The sequence below is a fragment of the Crocuta crocuta genome, unplaced genomic scaffold (assembly GCF_008692635.1).
Source record: "Crocuta crocuta isolate KB4526 unplaced genomic scaffold, BGI_CrCroc_1.0 scaffold15, whole genome shotgun sequence".
NCBI lineage: Eukaryota > Metazoa > Chordata > Mammalia > Carnivora > Hyaenidae > Crocuta > Crocuta crocuta.
Genome location: NW_027530508.1, coordinates 2,383,747 through 2,399,256, shown reverse-complemented (window position 1 = coordinate 2,399,256; position 15,510 = coordinate 2,383,747). Strand labels below are relative to the sequence as shown.

The 15,510-nt window shown below is 47.3% G+C and overlaps 1 protein-coding gene across 1 annotated transcript; it reads right to left on the bottom strand.

The window, feature by feature from the left end:
- Positions 1-2,647: 2,647 nt before the first annotated feature.
- On the bottom strand, positions 2,648-12,146 carry SNRPB (small nuclear ribonucleoprotein polypeptides B and B1). Its single transcript, XM_077766986.1, has 7 exons — positions 12,118-12,146; positions 9,433-9,584; positions 7,013-7,124; positions 4,785-4,937; positions 4,104-4,242; positions 3,670-3,795; positions 2,648-2,933 (listed from the first exon to the last, which is right to left on the bottom strand). The coding sequence occupies exons 1-7, from the start codon at positions 12,118-12,120 to the stop codon at positions 2,923-2,925; spliced, it is 696 nt and encodes a 231-aa protein (XP_077623112.1). The 5' UTR covers positions 12,121-12,146; the 3' UTR covers positions 2,648-2,922.
- Between the last annotated feature and the right edge of the window lie 3,364 nt (positions 12,147-15,510).

Here is a 15,510-nt window from a genome sequence, read left to right as displayed (position 1 = left end):
CTATTTCTAGGTTCAAAACCTTTTTCATCACCACGGAGAAACATCCCATATCCACTAACTAATCAATCTCCCATTTCCCTTGGCCCCATCTCTACGCCCTGGTAACTTCTAACCTGCTGCATCTGTGATCTTACCTATTTTGGACATTTCAAATAAAAGGAAATCATCTAATGTGACCTTTTGTGTCTGGCTTCTTTCTCTTTGCAGAATTTTGAAATTCATCCAAATAGTTTGTATCAACACTTTCATTTCTTTTATGGCCGAATAACATTTTATTGAACGTAATAGCCCACAATTTGTTTATCCACTCATCCACTGATGGACAGTAGAGGTGTTTCCACTTTGTGGCTATTATGATTAATGTACTATGAACATTCACATACAAGTTTCTGTGTTGACACAGATTTTTATTTCTCTTGTGTGTATGTTTAGGAGTGGAATTGCTGGATCACATAGTATTTCTATGTTTAACTTTTTGACGGATCGGCAAACTGTTTCCCACCCTGGCTGCGCCATTTTGTTCTTGCCAACCGAGGACAAGCGTCCGTTTCCTTGCGTCCTCCCCAGCAGGGGGTTATTCCGCCCCACCTCCAGCCCTTTATTCCCATGACAGCCATCCTAGTGGGTATGAAATGGTTGCTCATTGTGGTGTTAACTTGTATCTCATTAATAAACAATGATGTTAGTCGTCTTTCTCAAGCACCTGTTATCCATTTGTAAATGGATCTCATTTGAAATGTCTATTCCTTGGCCCCTCAGTTGGGCTGTTTTACCTTTTTACTGTTGAGTTGTAAAAGTTCCTTAGAGTCTGGATATTAAACCCAAGTCAGATCAAGGATTTGCAAATATTTTCTCCCATTCTGTTGCCTTTCCACATTCTTGATAATATCCTTTGATGCACAGATGTTGTTCTTTTAATATCAAATCTAAGAAACAATCACCAGACCCCCAAGTCAAGATTTACCTGTTTTCTTCCAGTAGGTTTATAGTTTTAGCTCTTATAGATTGTGGATCCATTGAGTTAATGAGTGACACATGGAGAGAGGAAGGGGTCTAACTCCACTGTTCTGCATTGGCATTCTCGTCAAAGACCAGTGAGCCATACACACGAGGGTTTGTTTCTGGATTCTCAATTTTATTCCATTGGTCTATATGTCTATTCTTATGCCAGTACCACAGTGCTTGGATTACTGAAGCTTCGTACTAGGTTTTACGATCAGGATGTGTGAGACATGAACTCTGATTTTCAAGATCAGTTTTGCTAATTAGCTTCTTTCTTATAGCTTCATAGAAACTCAAGGATCCGCTTGTTTCTGAAAGAAACAAGCAGAGAAAAACCATTGGAATTTTGACAGAAATTGCACTTGAATCTGTGGACCACTTTAGAGAGTACTGTCATTTTCACAATATTAAGTCTTCCAGCCTGTGAACATGACGTCTTTCCGTGTCTTTAGGCTTTCTTTCAAGATGTTTCAAGATCTTTCACCTCCTTGGTTCAACTGATTCCTGGGTATTTTATTCTTTTGGATGCTACTGCAAACGGAATCTTAAAAATCTCCTTTTCAGACTGTTGTTGGCGTATAGATACTCAATTGATTCCTGTGGGATCCTGTACCCCGCAATTTTGCTGAATTCTTCATCTCTAGTAGTTTCCTTCCACGGGACATTTAAGTTTTACCTCTTTTGCAACGTCTGTATATTTTGTATACTTACCTGATCACTGTGGCTACAACTTCCAGTACAATGTTGAACAGCAGTGTTAAAAGTGGGCACCCTTGACTCAGTCCTTTCGGTAGTTTTCACTTGCATGTTGGCTGTAGGTTTTTCAAATAAACCCACTCATCACGCTTACAAAGTTCCTTTCTATCCTAATTTGCTAAGTGTCCTTATCATTAAGAGTTTCAGAATTTTGTCAAACGTTTCTTCTGCATCTATTGAGATGATCAGGGACTTTTTCTATGAATGTGGCATATTCCATTGTTTGTATGTTGAACCACCCTCACGTGCCTGAAGAAATTCCAAACACCCTAGCAGCATATCACCTTTTTTTTTTCAAGGTCTCCTTTGCATTCAGAATTGTCTTCCCCCAAGACAGTAGCTTAAGAATAGTGTCCACTTATTTCTGTAACCTCAAAGCTTGAAGTCCTAAGTACTGCTCAGTGACCATCAGGTGAACATAGACTCGAGGTGGAAGAAATCAGAGATCCACAACCTAGATTATGTGCACGTGTGATACTGGGATAAAGTTACACCAAAATTGCTCTTCCTCCAATGGGATTTGGTTTCCATTTTTACTACTTGCCTCCTCCCTATCATATAAAAAAATGAATATAATCTCAAGTAATGTACAAGAGGCTATCAAGACACGTGCCTTCCAAAAAGGACCTGCCAATTCACAGCCATCGCCAACAGTACAAGCATTTCCTTCAAGAAACTAATTTTTGCCAGTCTGATGTATGAAAATGTCTTGTAGTTCAATGTTGCTAATTCTCTCAGTAGGAGAGAGGTTTGTGCTTCTCTGCGAATGTGTTGTGCAGTATTTTATAGGGGAAGCAGCAGAGATTAGGGCTTGCTTTTCCAAGGCAACCTTTCTTGACTCTATCAACTACCCAATATAACAAAGCTTTTCTAAAATTAAACAGACACATTTATAATATTCTTAAGAGTTTATTATAAACTAGTCTCACAGGCCACAAGGAAGTAAAAGGACTATGTACAGCCTTACGGGAAACAGGCAGGGAGCTGAGAAGGGCCAAGATGAGCCTAGGGCCTTGGTGGGCGCATTCCCGGGGGAGGGGGCCCTGAAAGGGAAACCAGACAATCCCATGAGACTCCGAGAACAACGGCGTAACAAACAAACGGGTCTGTGGTCATCGGGCCCACGTCTCTGTGGAGCTACTTCCGTAATTCTGTGGCCAAGGGTCAAAGAAGGCCTGAAGTAAGAATAAGAAGTTTAGTCAGTGCCTGATCCACAACTCAAATCCCCAGCCCCACCCCAGCCTCCCATACCCCGCAGTTCCCCAGCGATCAGAGGGACACGTACAACACAGACGCTAACTAGGGACTTCTCTGGGACAGACTGGGTTCCTAGGCTTATAAAACCCATCAACAAAAAACCTGAACTAGAGACATGGGGGGGGACCAGTGTGGCTGTGGGTTATCTCAGAGACCACGATGACTTGGTGCAAAGAACACCAACCTAGGAGACAGGACACTAAGCTCTTGGGGCCCATTTCCTTATCTATAAAGTGAGAGGGCAAACCCATCAGTATTTCTCAAACTGGAGTTAAACAGATATACATAGTAAATAGTACAGCAACCTCTTAACTACCAGACACTGTCAAGCCAAAGGACACAGGACAACCCCATGATTTCTGCTGGGAAGGGACTCTCAGAATGCATGATGGCACAGTGCCCTGAGAATACCCCCGTGGACACTGAGGAGTACCCTGGTGTAGACCGCTCTAGCTGCTCTAACAGGGAGGGAAGGCCAATTTAAGAAATACTTCTTCCTTCTTTCCTTTCTGGACAGAGTTGCCCTCTAAGGGGCCACATCCCTCTGCTGAAGGCCTCAAAGCCCACAGGGTATGGACAAAATACACCCTTCCCTCCATTTCCCATCCCAACATGCTCTCTAAGGAAGTCGAAGTCACTGCTATTGGCACTTACCTCGCATCCCCGGGGGAGGGGGCCGCATCCCCGGAGGGGGCATGCCCATCGGAGTTCCCCGTCCAGGAGGGATCCCCATCGGGGGACCCATGGGAGGCCTCATGCCAGGTGGTGGGCCCATCATGCCTACAAGAGAAAAGCCCCAAGAACACAGCTCAAGTGTCTTGAAAAGGTAGCATGAAACCTAACAGAACTGTCAAGTTCTGAGGATGGACCATTCCACCCTCCCAGTCTCTGGGCCCTGAGCCAAAGAGGTGGGGCTCCCCCTGGCTCCTGTCTAGCTAGTTCCGTGGTCCGACAGTCAGGCTGGATCTCAGAGTAATCCTGCTTAATTACGCAAACTCATCACCAGTTTCAGTCAACGTTATGCCTCATCATGAATCCAGCTCAGGCACCTTCCACCAATTAGCAGGGTCTCCTTACAGGCTTCTCACCTGGAGGGGGTGCCCCTCGGCCCATGGGTGGGGGAGGACCCCCACGGCCGGGTGGATACTGGGTTGGGGCCCCAGCAATACTGGCTGTGGCGGCGGCAGCAGCGGCAGCTACCGTGCCTCTCCCTTGCGGGGTCATCACCTAAGACACGGGAGCAGAGTTAGGCAGAACAGTACATGCAGTGCAGCATCCTGGCCCCCCCGCCCCCAACCTGGTGAAGATGGGGCAGACACCCAATCCCCTGAGCTGCAGCTCACGGCTTCAGGCTTTCTGAAACCCCCTGCCAGAGATGATGAAGCTCGAGTGCCTGAGTCCCATCTTGTAGTCCTGAGTTAGGGAGGCCCACTCCAAATGAGAGAAGGCAACTGCATTTTCAAGTATGACAAGTATGACGGACAACAGGTTGTGAGAGAGCGTTATCTCCCGTGTTGTGGAACATTCTGCCCCCCATAATGTTGCCCAAAATACCTTTTGTGCATCTCTCTACTTCAGTAGCATCAACATTTATTTACAATGCTAAGTTTTCCTTCTCACTGGAATCTGGGACTACGCACAAAGGACAATGAAATACTGATGGCATGGGAGTCAGATTGTTGGTCTTTCTGGAGTCTTCCCAAACTGTGGGGCCTCTACGTATCCTTCATTTTAACCATGAGAAGCTGGTGCACTCCCCAACTCCTTACCTGTTGCGATGGCCCACCAACCCCTCGGACCGGCCCAGCAAGTCCCGCAGGAGCCTGGGGCATTGGGACACCGGCTGGGATTCCTCTGCCAGCAGCCCTACCAATCCCTGGGCCCCCGGCAGCTCCAGCAAGTGGCACTCGGGCAATGCCAGTCTACAAAACAAAGAAATATGCTAAAATGCTTAGGGCCTAGAGAGTCAGTACGCTTTGATACCATTGCCAAGAGAGCCCCTCAGATTTACAGGACATCAAAACAGCTTAAAAACACTGCCTAGGCACCCACGTGTTAATGCCATTCCTTCTCCACCCAAGATTATATGCCTCACTGTCACTCCTTAGCAGGCTAGAATGTGGAGTTAAGTCTAGAGAAAATGCACCACCACTCAATTTACACGCATTCCTATGAAAATTAAACCAACAAAGGGCCAGGGCTCCACTCAGAAGGGCACAGCAGAGGAGCAGCTGAGGGCTCAGTTGGTTGAGCGCCTGACTCTTGACTTCAGCTCAGGTCACGATCCCAGGGTCCTAGGATGGAGCCCTGTGTCAGGCTCCGCAGGGAGGGTGGAGCCTGCTTAAGATTCTCTCTCTTTCTCCCTCTCAATGCCCCTCTCCCCTGCTTGCTTGCACACTCTCTTTAAAACACCGTAAAGTTAAAATTACAAAAATTTAAAAAACTAATAAAAATAAAAAGGGTAGAGTAGACAAGAGCACTTGACCTGGCATCAAAGAGAAATGAGGTCCCGGCTCTGACTCTCACCCAGTGGGTGACAGGGGGCAAGTAATCCTACAGTCCTGGGACTGTTTCCTCACCTGTAAATGATGGGGTTGTAACAAAACTGGCTGCTACTAAGTCATGAAGACTTAGTAGCAGCTTCTACTGGAAATAGATACCAGGAGTTATGAATACAGACCTATGCTTTAGCCAAGAAATATAATAACTCCCCTACAGACATTTATTAATTGGAAAGGCTCCCTATTCCCTTTGGACTCCATGTATGAGTCCAAAAAAGAAGGAAATGACTAGGGAGCACCTGGATGGCTCAGTCGGTTAAGCATCTGACTCTTGATTTCTGCTCAGGTCGTGATCTCGGCTCAGGTCATGATCTCAAGGCTCATGAGTTTGAGCCCTGGGGGATCCACTCTCTCCCTCTCAAAAATAAACAAAGAAAAAAAGGGGGGGGGAATGACTAGGATAACTACTCTGTCCTCACTTACAAGACTATTTTTAAGTCATTAACATGCCTTTTAAAAAGTATACAGTAGGGGTACCTGAGTGGCTCAGTCGGTTAAGAGTCTGACTCTTGATTTCAGCTTAGGTCATGAACTCACAGTTCACGAGTTTGAGCCCGGTGTCAGGCTCTGCACTGAGTGTGGAACCTGCTTGGGATTCTCTCTCTCCTCCTCTCTCTGTGCCCCTTTCCACTCTCTCAAAATAAATAAACTTAAAAAAAAAAAAGTGTATGGCAACCAGAAAAAATGTTTACCAGGTTAAATGGAAACGCAGAACAAAATATTACACACATATTATGTGCTTTAAAAAAAAAAAAGTTATATATGTGGACAAAAATAAAAACAAGGAAAATTATTCCTTTGATGACAATGTCTTAAAATGAAAATGAGAAAACTTGGTTAGATGCTCTCAAGTCTAGTCTATTTCTAAATGCAGGCTGGTGTTCATGGAACCAAGTTTACCTGGGATCAAGCACCAGCTTCACCACTCAGTGGCTGTGACCCCTCGGTCAAGTTACCAACCCCCAGTTTGTTTGACCTATTCAGTGGGAATCTCAAAAAATGGCTTACAAGAAGTGGCTAAAATATTGAAGTGCTTTGCACAGCAGGAGTTTCATAAATGTTAACTGTTTTTCTCCGACCTTACAAAATATATACACTCTGTTGTTTGGAGTCAGACTTTTCACCGTCCAGCTAGACGGCCATCACGTTAAGAACTGACCAGATGGCCTTAAGCGCCTTTTCTCCTGACTCACTACGTGTATCCACTGAGGAAGAAGGGAGGGCTTTCGAGTCGGAAACCTTCAAATTCTAGTTCCCCATCCCTTCTTCCTACTTAGAGGGTGACCTCTTTGAGAGTCTTTTATCTGTAAAAGGTGGACAGAAAGCAGAGGGTGCCTGCGAATTATGCACTTAGAGACGCGAAGGCAGAGCCTGGCTCCCTTCCCCAGGGCCTCCTGGCCTTGCACCAGAGCTCTAGGAGCCCTAGGCCGACTTACATCTTTGGGAGGAGGTCCCTCTACAGTCATGGAGACCAGGTTCTCCCCCCGGAGCAGCACCAGACCGAGGACTCGCTTCTCTTCTCTTTCCGCTTGCTTTGAGTTCTTTGGCCTGAGGAGGGGTTTAGGAAAAGAAACAAAAAAGCAAGCATTAGAAAGGGGGTAAAGCCCCTGTTCACCTGCCTAGGGGCCTCAGCGATTTTTACACTGCCTCTCCCAACTAAGGGTACAAAAGCTTTCTCTAAAGCGGCTCCTCTAGACAGTCTTCCCAGGCTGAACCCCAAACCCCCTGGGTGGTCGATTCCCGTACCAAGAGGATGCACTGGCCAAGAGACAGGACAGTGGTTAAGAAAGCCCAGCCCGGGCTCAAGTGTTACTCCATAACTGCGGTGAAGGCCCTTCCGCAGTCCAGTCTTCTCTGCCATTACCCCAGTCCCCCCTCAGCTGAAGGCCGCGTCCGCGGGAAGAGGCGGCCTCAGCAGCTCCAGCCACAGCCGAACCCCAGTGTTTCCACTACCAAGTCCGCCCCGCGGAACGACTGACTCCATCCCTCACCTCGCCTCGGAAGCAGAATAAAGGAAAAATAACTAACTTCACAGAAGTTACACCTCTGTCCTCAAAGCACGAAAACAACAAGTCCCACTGCAACAGCCAGAAAAGGATGAACAAAATATACAGCTGACCCTGGCACAACCTGGGCTGAAGCCATGCGGGGCCACTAATACCCGGATTTTAATCCTGAGACAGTGCTGTAAATGTACATTCTCTTCCTTATGATTTTAGTAACGTTTCTTTTACTTTACTGTAGGAATGCAGCACATGTAATACACGTTAACATGCTAACTACATGCTAATCGAACGTGTATGTTACTGGTAAGGCTTCCTAGTCAACAGTAGGCTATTAATAGTTCAGTCTGGGAGGGATCCAAAGTTACGTGTGGATTTTCAATTGCGTGGGGTCTGTACCACAACCCCTGGGTCGTTCGAGGGTCAGCTGTAAATGTAAACTGGGAAGTAAAATAACATCAACAGGGCAGGGGGAGGGAAGAAAAAGCCAAAACCCATATCCTAAAAATAAAGGACAAAATGCCCAGATTTTTAAAAACTTAGAAGGTTGCCTGGGGCACCTGGGGGGGCTCAGCTGGTTAAGTGCCCAACTCTTGGTTTTGGCTCAAGTCATGATCTCACGGTTTAGGAGTTCGAGCCGCACATCAGGCTCCATGCTGACACTGCAGAGCCTGCTTGGGATTCTCTTTCTCCCTCTCTCCCTGCCCTTCCCCCCATCACTCTTTCTCTCTCTCTCTCAAAAATAAACTTAAAAAAAATTTTTAATCAAAAAAAAATTAAAACTTTCCACTTAATGATTTTTTTTATGTTAAATTAATAGCAGTTTTCCTTTTCTTTTTGGGCCTATCTTTTTTTTTTTTTAACTAAAAATGTGTACTATTCTTTTATTTAAAAAAAAAACCGTCTGAATATTTAAATTTTTTCTCATATGCTCTTATGGATTTTTAAAATATATTTTCTAATAGACATTTTTTAAATTATCAGAGTAATTTCATTAAAAAAACTATAAGACAGAAAAGACCCCTTGGAAGAGTTCTACGCTGATCTACTGTGTCCCTGGCACTCAGCCATCCCTATCACACGATACCCTGTAGTTCTTGACCTCTTGCCACAAAAAGAAAAAACAGCCCCAAGGGGAATCAAAAGGAATTCACAGCCGCCAACAACATCATATGGACCCCTGCATGCGGCAGAAGAGAGCTGACTGACCGTGGAAGTCATGTAACCTCTTTGGGCCTCAAGATGCCTTGAATGGAATACGCACAAAAAGTTAGCCCACAGCTCTTAGCAGGCCAGAAGCTCGAGATCTGTGAGTCGTAAGACAAGGGAGCCATCCAATCACATACAGAATTGTAGGAAAGTAGGAAGTATCTGATTGTGTCTCTAAAAGCCAACAAAAATCACTGGCCCCGAACCCACACGGGAAGCTGAGCACTTACCCTGAAGAGGGTCAGAGGCTTCTTAAAGCAGTTTCAGACCAGGCTGCATTGGGAGAGCCCTTTAGGCTACAGCTTTACAAATAGGCAATGAGGCCAGAAAATCAAGCTCTCCCCCCTTACACACCTGTGGGGAGAACATGAGAGCCCTTTACCCCAGTACCCAGGGGCACACAGTCAGAGAAACAAAAAAGCCTAGCAGCCCTCCTTACGTCCTCAGCTAGAACTAGAGAGTGAGGCTTGCCAGGCTAAGGAAGATCTCTTAGAGTCCAATGTCCCCGTTTACATCTGCCCTCTAACACAGGAGAGCAGGCCAAGAACCAGCTACCGCTACATCAACCACCTGTCGCTTGGCCCACCCGCCCGATCCACTTCCCTCGCAACTCAAATCCCGCCCCCACGCGGCCCACTTCTCACTTGATCTTCCTGAATTCATCACAGTCACAGAGGATCAAGTTCATGTGCTTGTCAAAAGCCTTGAAGGTGCCAATGAAGATGCGGCCGTCTTGCAGGATGCACCTCATCCTGTAGTCGATGTGCTGCAGCATCTTGCTGCTCTTGCCCACGGTCTGCAAGGAGAAATCAGCAGGATGAGACCAGCTCTGGGACCTGCATGTCCCCGGCGCTTCCGGAAACCTTCAGCTGTGACTTTCTTTTCCGCATGGCTATCTTTCTCAGTATTAACTCTGTCTTCCAGCCAGAGCCCTTCCCTGGGAATTCTCCCACATCACCCTGTGCTCAGCCCTAACTTCTGCCCACTTCCTGGTTACCCCCTTCCCTTAAAATAATCTTTTTAAAAAAAAAATCCTTTTTCCTATTACAATTGCCTACGTCTATGCCGTGTCAGTATCAGGGGTGAGGGTGTAAAGTATCTCCAAACTGATCCAATCCCTCTGCCCCCCCCACAACGAATTAGCTATCTGCCACTGTGCAGATTATCGGTGTGTGACTTCAGTGCCCTGATCACTCACGGCCCATTTAAAAGATTGAGTAAAGGGGTGCCTGGGTGGCTCAGTTAAGCATCTGACTTCAGCTCAGGTCATGATCTTGCGGTCCAAGAGTTCGGGCCCCACATGGGGCTCTGTGCTGACAGCTCAGAGCCTGGAGCCTGCTTCGGATTCTGTGTCTCTCTCTACCCCTTGCCCGCTCCTACTCTGTGTGTCTCTTTCTCAAAAATAATTAGACATTTTAAAAAAATTAAAAATAAATAAAGAAAATAAAATAAAAGACGGAGTAAAAGAGGACCTGGAATGATTGGCACTAAAGATCTAATCAACTGGACATCTGTCATCAGAAAGGAGATGATCAGCGTGGAGGCAAGGAGCATAAAAGCCCTAAAGCAAAAATGTGAGTGTGCCTCCAAGACCCCCTTGAAGAGGAAAACCTGCCAGTGGTCAGGGTGCTGATCAGTTTGAACACATGATGGTCTTCAAGAATACAGCATTTACTTATCTTTGTTAATCCAACAACCTTTTTTACTTTATAGCCTGGATTCCAATGCAGCTTTGCTAAGAGACAAAATAGATCTCACAGTGCAAGCTGCCAGAGGTCTCTGGCGGTTACATCTCTCTCTAGACCTAAACAACCTGGCATTTCATCTGCAGATCCTGTCAGCCTGATTGGTGTGGGCCAGTCCTAACTCATTGGGGAGCCAGGCACTGTGCTTGCCATTCCCGTCTGAGCTTGGGCCAGAACAGGTGTTTGAACCTACAAAGGTTTGGATCAGAACCTTGACGGACACCTAGGAGACCCAGGTCATGTGGTCTACTGGCCCTCAAATGACCATGTTAACCAGCCTGTCATCGCATCGCACATTGTCTAGCCACACAGATCTGAACTTCAATGACAACATGTACTGGTCCGTCTGCCTTGTAACAGCTAACTCTTCTTGGGTGCTTACTGTGTGCCAGGCACTGTAGCACTACACATCTCATTTAATTCTAGAATTCGGACTAGTTATTACTCCTATTTTGCAGACGCAGCCACTGAGGCCAGGAGAGGTTAAGTAAGCCCCATCTCACAGCCAGGAAGCTGGGTCGGAACCTAGACAGACTGAAACCAGTGCCCACCCTTCCATCCAATCCCGCAAACGAGTCCCTGCTTTCTGTTCGCCCAACATGCAACAGCTACAGAACAGAGTGATCTTTCCAAACACAATTAAGTTTGTGTCATTTTGCCCGCTAAATCCTTCACTGGCATACCTCATCACCAACAGGGCTGGGGGGCATGTAAAGCCTTTAGTAACCAGGCTCCTGCCAGTTCCTCCCATCCTCCTCCTCCCTCCTCACTCCAGGAACTTTCAATAGTGCTCCCCTTCCTGCCTTGCCCTTGCAGTCCTCCTAAACTATAACATTCCCTTCCATTTTCACTGGGAAGACACCTCCAACAACCCCTAAGGGCTCTGCTCAGGAATCATCTACTCCGGCGGGCGTTCTTGCCCCGCCCCTCCCTCGCCGTTACTTTTACGTAATGCTGAACTATCTATCACTCTGGATTAGATCATCTGTGTCCCCAACGACAAAGTGAACTGGGGGAAGGAAGGAAGCATTTCACTATGTAGCTCCAGTGCCTGAAAAGTCAGACATACGCAAAACACACAGACACGCAGAGCAAATGAGCTGAATTCTTTCACCCCAAACATTCCCGTTCGCCCTCCCCATCCCTCCTCCCAGATCCAAGCACTCTCTAGATTTGGCCACAAGTCCTCAGACCCTCACCCCGTTTCACAAGTCTGAGTCTCTCACCGGGTCTTCCCCAGTCCATTAGAGCAGGCTCTAACGCCTGCTCCGAAACCCCGTTTATTCTACAAAAGTTTACTTCGTCTGCAGGATCCCAAACACTGTGGCTACATCGGCGTGGAGGGCCGGGGTTCTATCCTCGCCACCACCGAGCGCCTCAGGCCTCCGTTCCTCATTCCCAGCCTTCCCCTCCCCCACCCTGCCGAACGGCCAAGGTCCGGGTCTCCCCTGCCGCGACGGGGGGGCCGCGGCCCAGGCCTTCACCGCCATGAACGGCCAACCCATGCCCTCCTCCCGATCAGCCGCGGCCCCCACCCCACAACAGACTCGGAAGTCCCCGCGCCTCCGGCCTGCGCCTCCTCACCATGGTGGCGGTTCTGATGGCTCCGATTCCCGCNAACTGAACTCGGAGATGCTTGGTCGCCTTCCTAGTTTCAGTCCGTTCCTTAGATGCTCCTCCTCACCTTCCTTCCTGTCCTCCACGCCGCCCTGGCCCATTTTGTCTCCATCCTCATCTCCCACCACTCTCCCTTGGCTCTCCTGAAGCCATACTGTCCTTGCTTTTCTCTTAACTTGCTGGACGGGTTCCTGCCTTAGCGCGCTTGCATTTGCTGCTGCCTCTGCCTGGAATGCTAGTCGTCCAGATACTGTGCACGACTCATGCCCTCACTTCCTTCAAGACTTAAGCTCATATAACATTTCCCCACTGAGGACTCCCTGGCCATCCTGATGAAAACTGTAGCCTTTCCCACCCATCCCTGCTTTATCTTTCTCCTTAACATCGATTCCTAATATACTATATATTTGTTATTATTCCTCCTCATTAGAACGGATATTCTGAGGGTATAGATTTTCCTTTGTGTATTTTTCATCACTGCAATGCCTAGAACACTGCTCGGCACAAAACAAGGGCTCAAAACATATTTGGATGGGGCGCCTGAGTGACTCAGCCGGTTAAGTGTCCAACTNTCTCTGTCGGAAATAAATTAAAAAAAACATATTTGGATAAATGAATGAGTCAATTAATCAATCCCATCCAGTCCTATGACCTTTGAATACTACCTAAATGCTTAGGAATTTCAAATTTATTCCTCTAACCCTGGGTTCTTTGTTTAACTCTTGGCCTTTTACATCCACTGCCTGCTTAATCTGGATGTCTAATAGGTGTCCTAAATTTAACAGGGTGAAAATTGGATTCTTGATTGTTGTATTCACTTTTCTTCCCAAACCCATTTCTTACCAGTGTTCCCCACCTCAGGAGTTTCTCAAGTTAAAAAACAGAAAGCAAAATTACCAACTTGGAAGCATCCTTGATTCCTCTATTTCTTTCCCACCTCATAATCAATCCATCAGCAAGTCCCACGGACCTCATCTACAAAATGTCTTGAATCTGACTGTTGTCACTTGCTCCACTGCTACCATGCCAGTCCTAGCCACCATTGGCTTGTCAATTTCCACGAACAAGGACAAGGAGGTCATGAATCCACTTGGCCTTTGTTTGGTAAAGTGTTCTTAAGGTTCAGTCTAGAACAGGGACGAGCAACCTTTTGCTGTTAAGGGTCAGATCAGCTAGTATTGTACAGTCACCAGGAGAGCAAAGCTGGTAGGCGGGGGCACACAGGGAGTTGGCTGTGCACAGAGAGCCAGGGTGATTTGACACAAAACACAGGCCACACAGTGTCTGTATCTGAAGGGCTGCAGCAAACAAACCTCTGGGGTACAAGTGGGTGGAGGCTGATGAGCTGGTGAGCAGAGGAGGTCAAGGCACTGCTATAGGTGCTGTTGGAAAGGGAGGCCGGAGAATAGCAAGCACCTAGTGCACAGCTTGAGCTGGGCAGCTCAGGGTGGCTGCTGGGGCCTTGGCACCCATCCACATGGAGCGGAGGAGGGGGGCTGGGGACTAGCAACCACCTGCACAGGAGGAAGGTCAGGTGATCTGCCTGTCAGATAACCAGTGCAGTGGGGCCCTCAGGTGTGTGCCCGTGGGGCTGAATGGAGGGTACAGAGGAAGTGACCTGGACTGGGACACAGACCTGTGCTGTTTGGGCTCTCAATTAAGCCACCACTGCCTGAGTGGAGAGCCAGAGAAGATATGGTGGCCAATCAGCTGGAGAGAGCTGTGTTCTATAGGAACGTAGTATGGGAGAAAACTGTACTAGTCCAGGGGCTTTCTAGTTCCCAGAGGAAGTGAGAAGTTGGAAAAAAGGGAACTGATGAGTGGCAGTGGTAAGGGCTCTAGGAAGCCAGCTCTGCCTCAGACCCTGGTCAGCAGGGTAAGCTGGGACTGTCCTGGTGGCCTTTATCAGCAGGGCGAATCCTTCCCTGTGTGTAACCCAACTTCGCGAGATCTTCCAATCCTCAGCCGTTGCCCCAACACTCAGCCTGGGAAGAAGTGCTTTTATCCTTTCTAGAACAATGGTGGATGGAACTCTAGGAATCTGGTGTTTTTTTTTTTTTTAATTCTAGAATGTCATTTTGCAACATGTCCCAAACTTCTTTTTAATTAAAGAGCAAGTGAGTGTTTGGCTATTCTCCAAAAAAATTCTAGACTGAAATTAGTGAATAGGGTACAGGGCTAGACAAAAAGAATCTTTATGTAAGGAGAACATGGATTTTTATCCCTTATACATATCATGCCTCTTAGGAGAAAATAAAAGGCATGGCATGGTATTATCGTACATTTCCATTAGGAAAAAGATTATGCTATGAATCTCATTGCTGAAAAACTAGGACAGGTATGTGACGAGGCTGTCTTTGACCAGTGATTAGAGGGCTGATGGTGGGGGGGTCACTAGCAGGCCTGGATCTGAGGATGGAGGGCTGTGTGGACGTGCTATTAGAGGCGTGTGTAGGGGTCTTTTGACATATGAACTGACATGGGGAATAGCTAAGCAGCCCAAAGCAACGATTCATGGCTGGAGAACAGGTTGGGTGTGGTCAAGGAACCTGACCCTGGAATCCGGAAGGCCACATAGGGAATGTGGCTAAAGGGTCCCGTAACTGGAGGACATAAACAGACCATTAAGGAACAGTAGAGGTAGAGAAGGATTCAACAGAGACCTGAAGAGAGACTAGAAAGAAGGAAGGAAGGGAACACTCCTGAGAAAGGAGCTTTCACAGAAACCAGAGGGAGCTCAGTTAGGAGAAGAGGCAACCCGCTCCCCCTCGCAGAGACCTGGGAGGACCCTCCCTTCAGCTGGCATGTCTCCAGAACCTAGATGGTCCTCCCCATGCAAAGGCTCAGAGTGCCCTATAAATCTATTAGATTGATTTGGGACTTCTATTTTCCCAAGGGTTGAATTCACGCAGGACATCCAGCTGTGGATTTGAATTCCTTTCCAGATTGCTGAGAGACTAAGGTACACAGCCTGAGCTCGTCAAAGGTTTTAGTAGAACAAAAGGATAAGAGGAACTGGGAAAGAATCGGTGTATGAAGATTAAACTAGACCATGCTTGGGTTACTCAAACAAAGCCCTCTACGTTTTTATTTCATCTGCTCACAAAGGATGGAAAACCCAGGCCTCTGTAGTCGAGAGAGCGCCATCTTCCCTCTCCTCGAGACTTCTGAAAGCCCCTCAGAGGTGAATGACGTAATGGTCCTCGGCGGCCAGTCTCCATCCTTGTGAGGCTGTGAAGAGACATCAGGATAAAGCTCCACCCATAAGCCCTCCCTGAGCATGTCCTCTGGTGCGGGATGGGGCAGCACATCCTGCTAAAGCCTCTCGCACCTTTCCTCCTTGCCCACGGAAAGCTTCTC

Coding starts and splice junctions, on each gene's coding strand:
- SNRPB (XM_077766986.1), bottom strand. Junction 4,938..7,012: donor AGGGACCTCCTCCCAAAGAT/GTAAGTCGGCCT, acceptor TTTGTTTTGTAG/ACTGGCATTGCCCGAGTGCC. Junction 3,796..4,103: donor CCGAGGGGCACCCCCTCCAG/GTGAGAAGCCTG, acceptor TTTCTCTTGTAG/GCATGATGGGCCCACCACCT.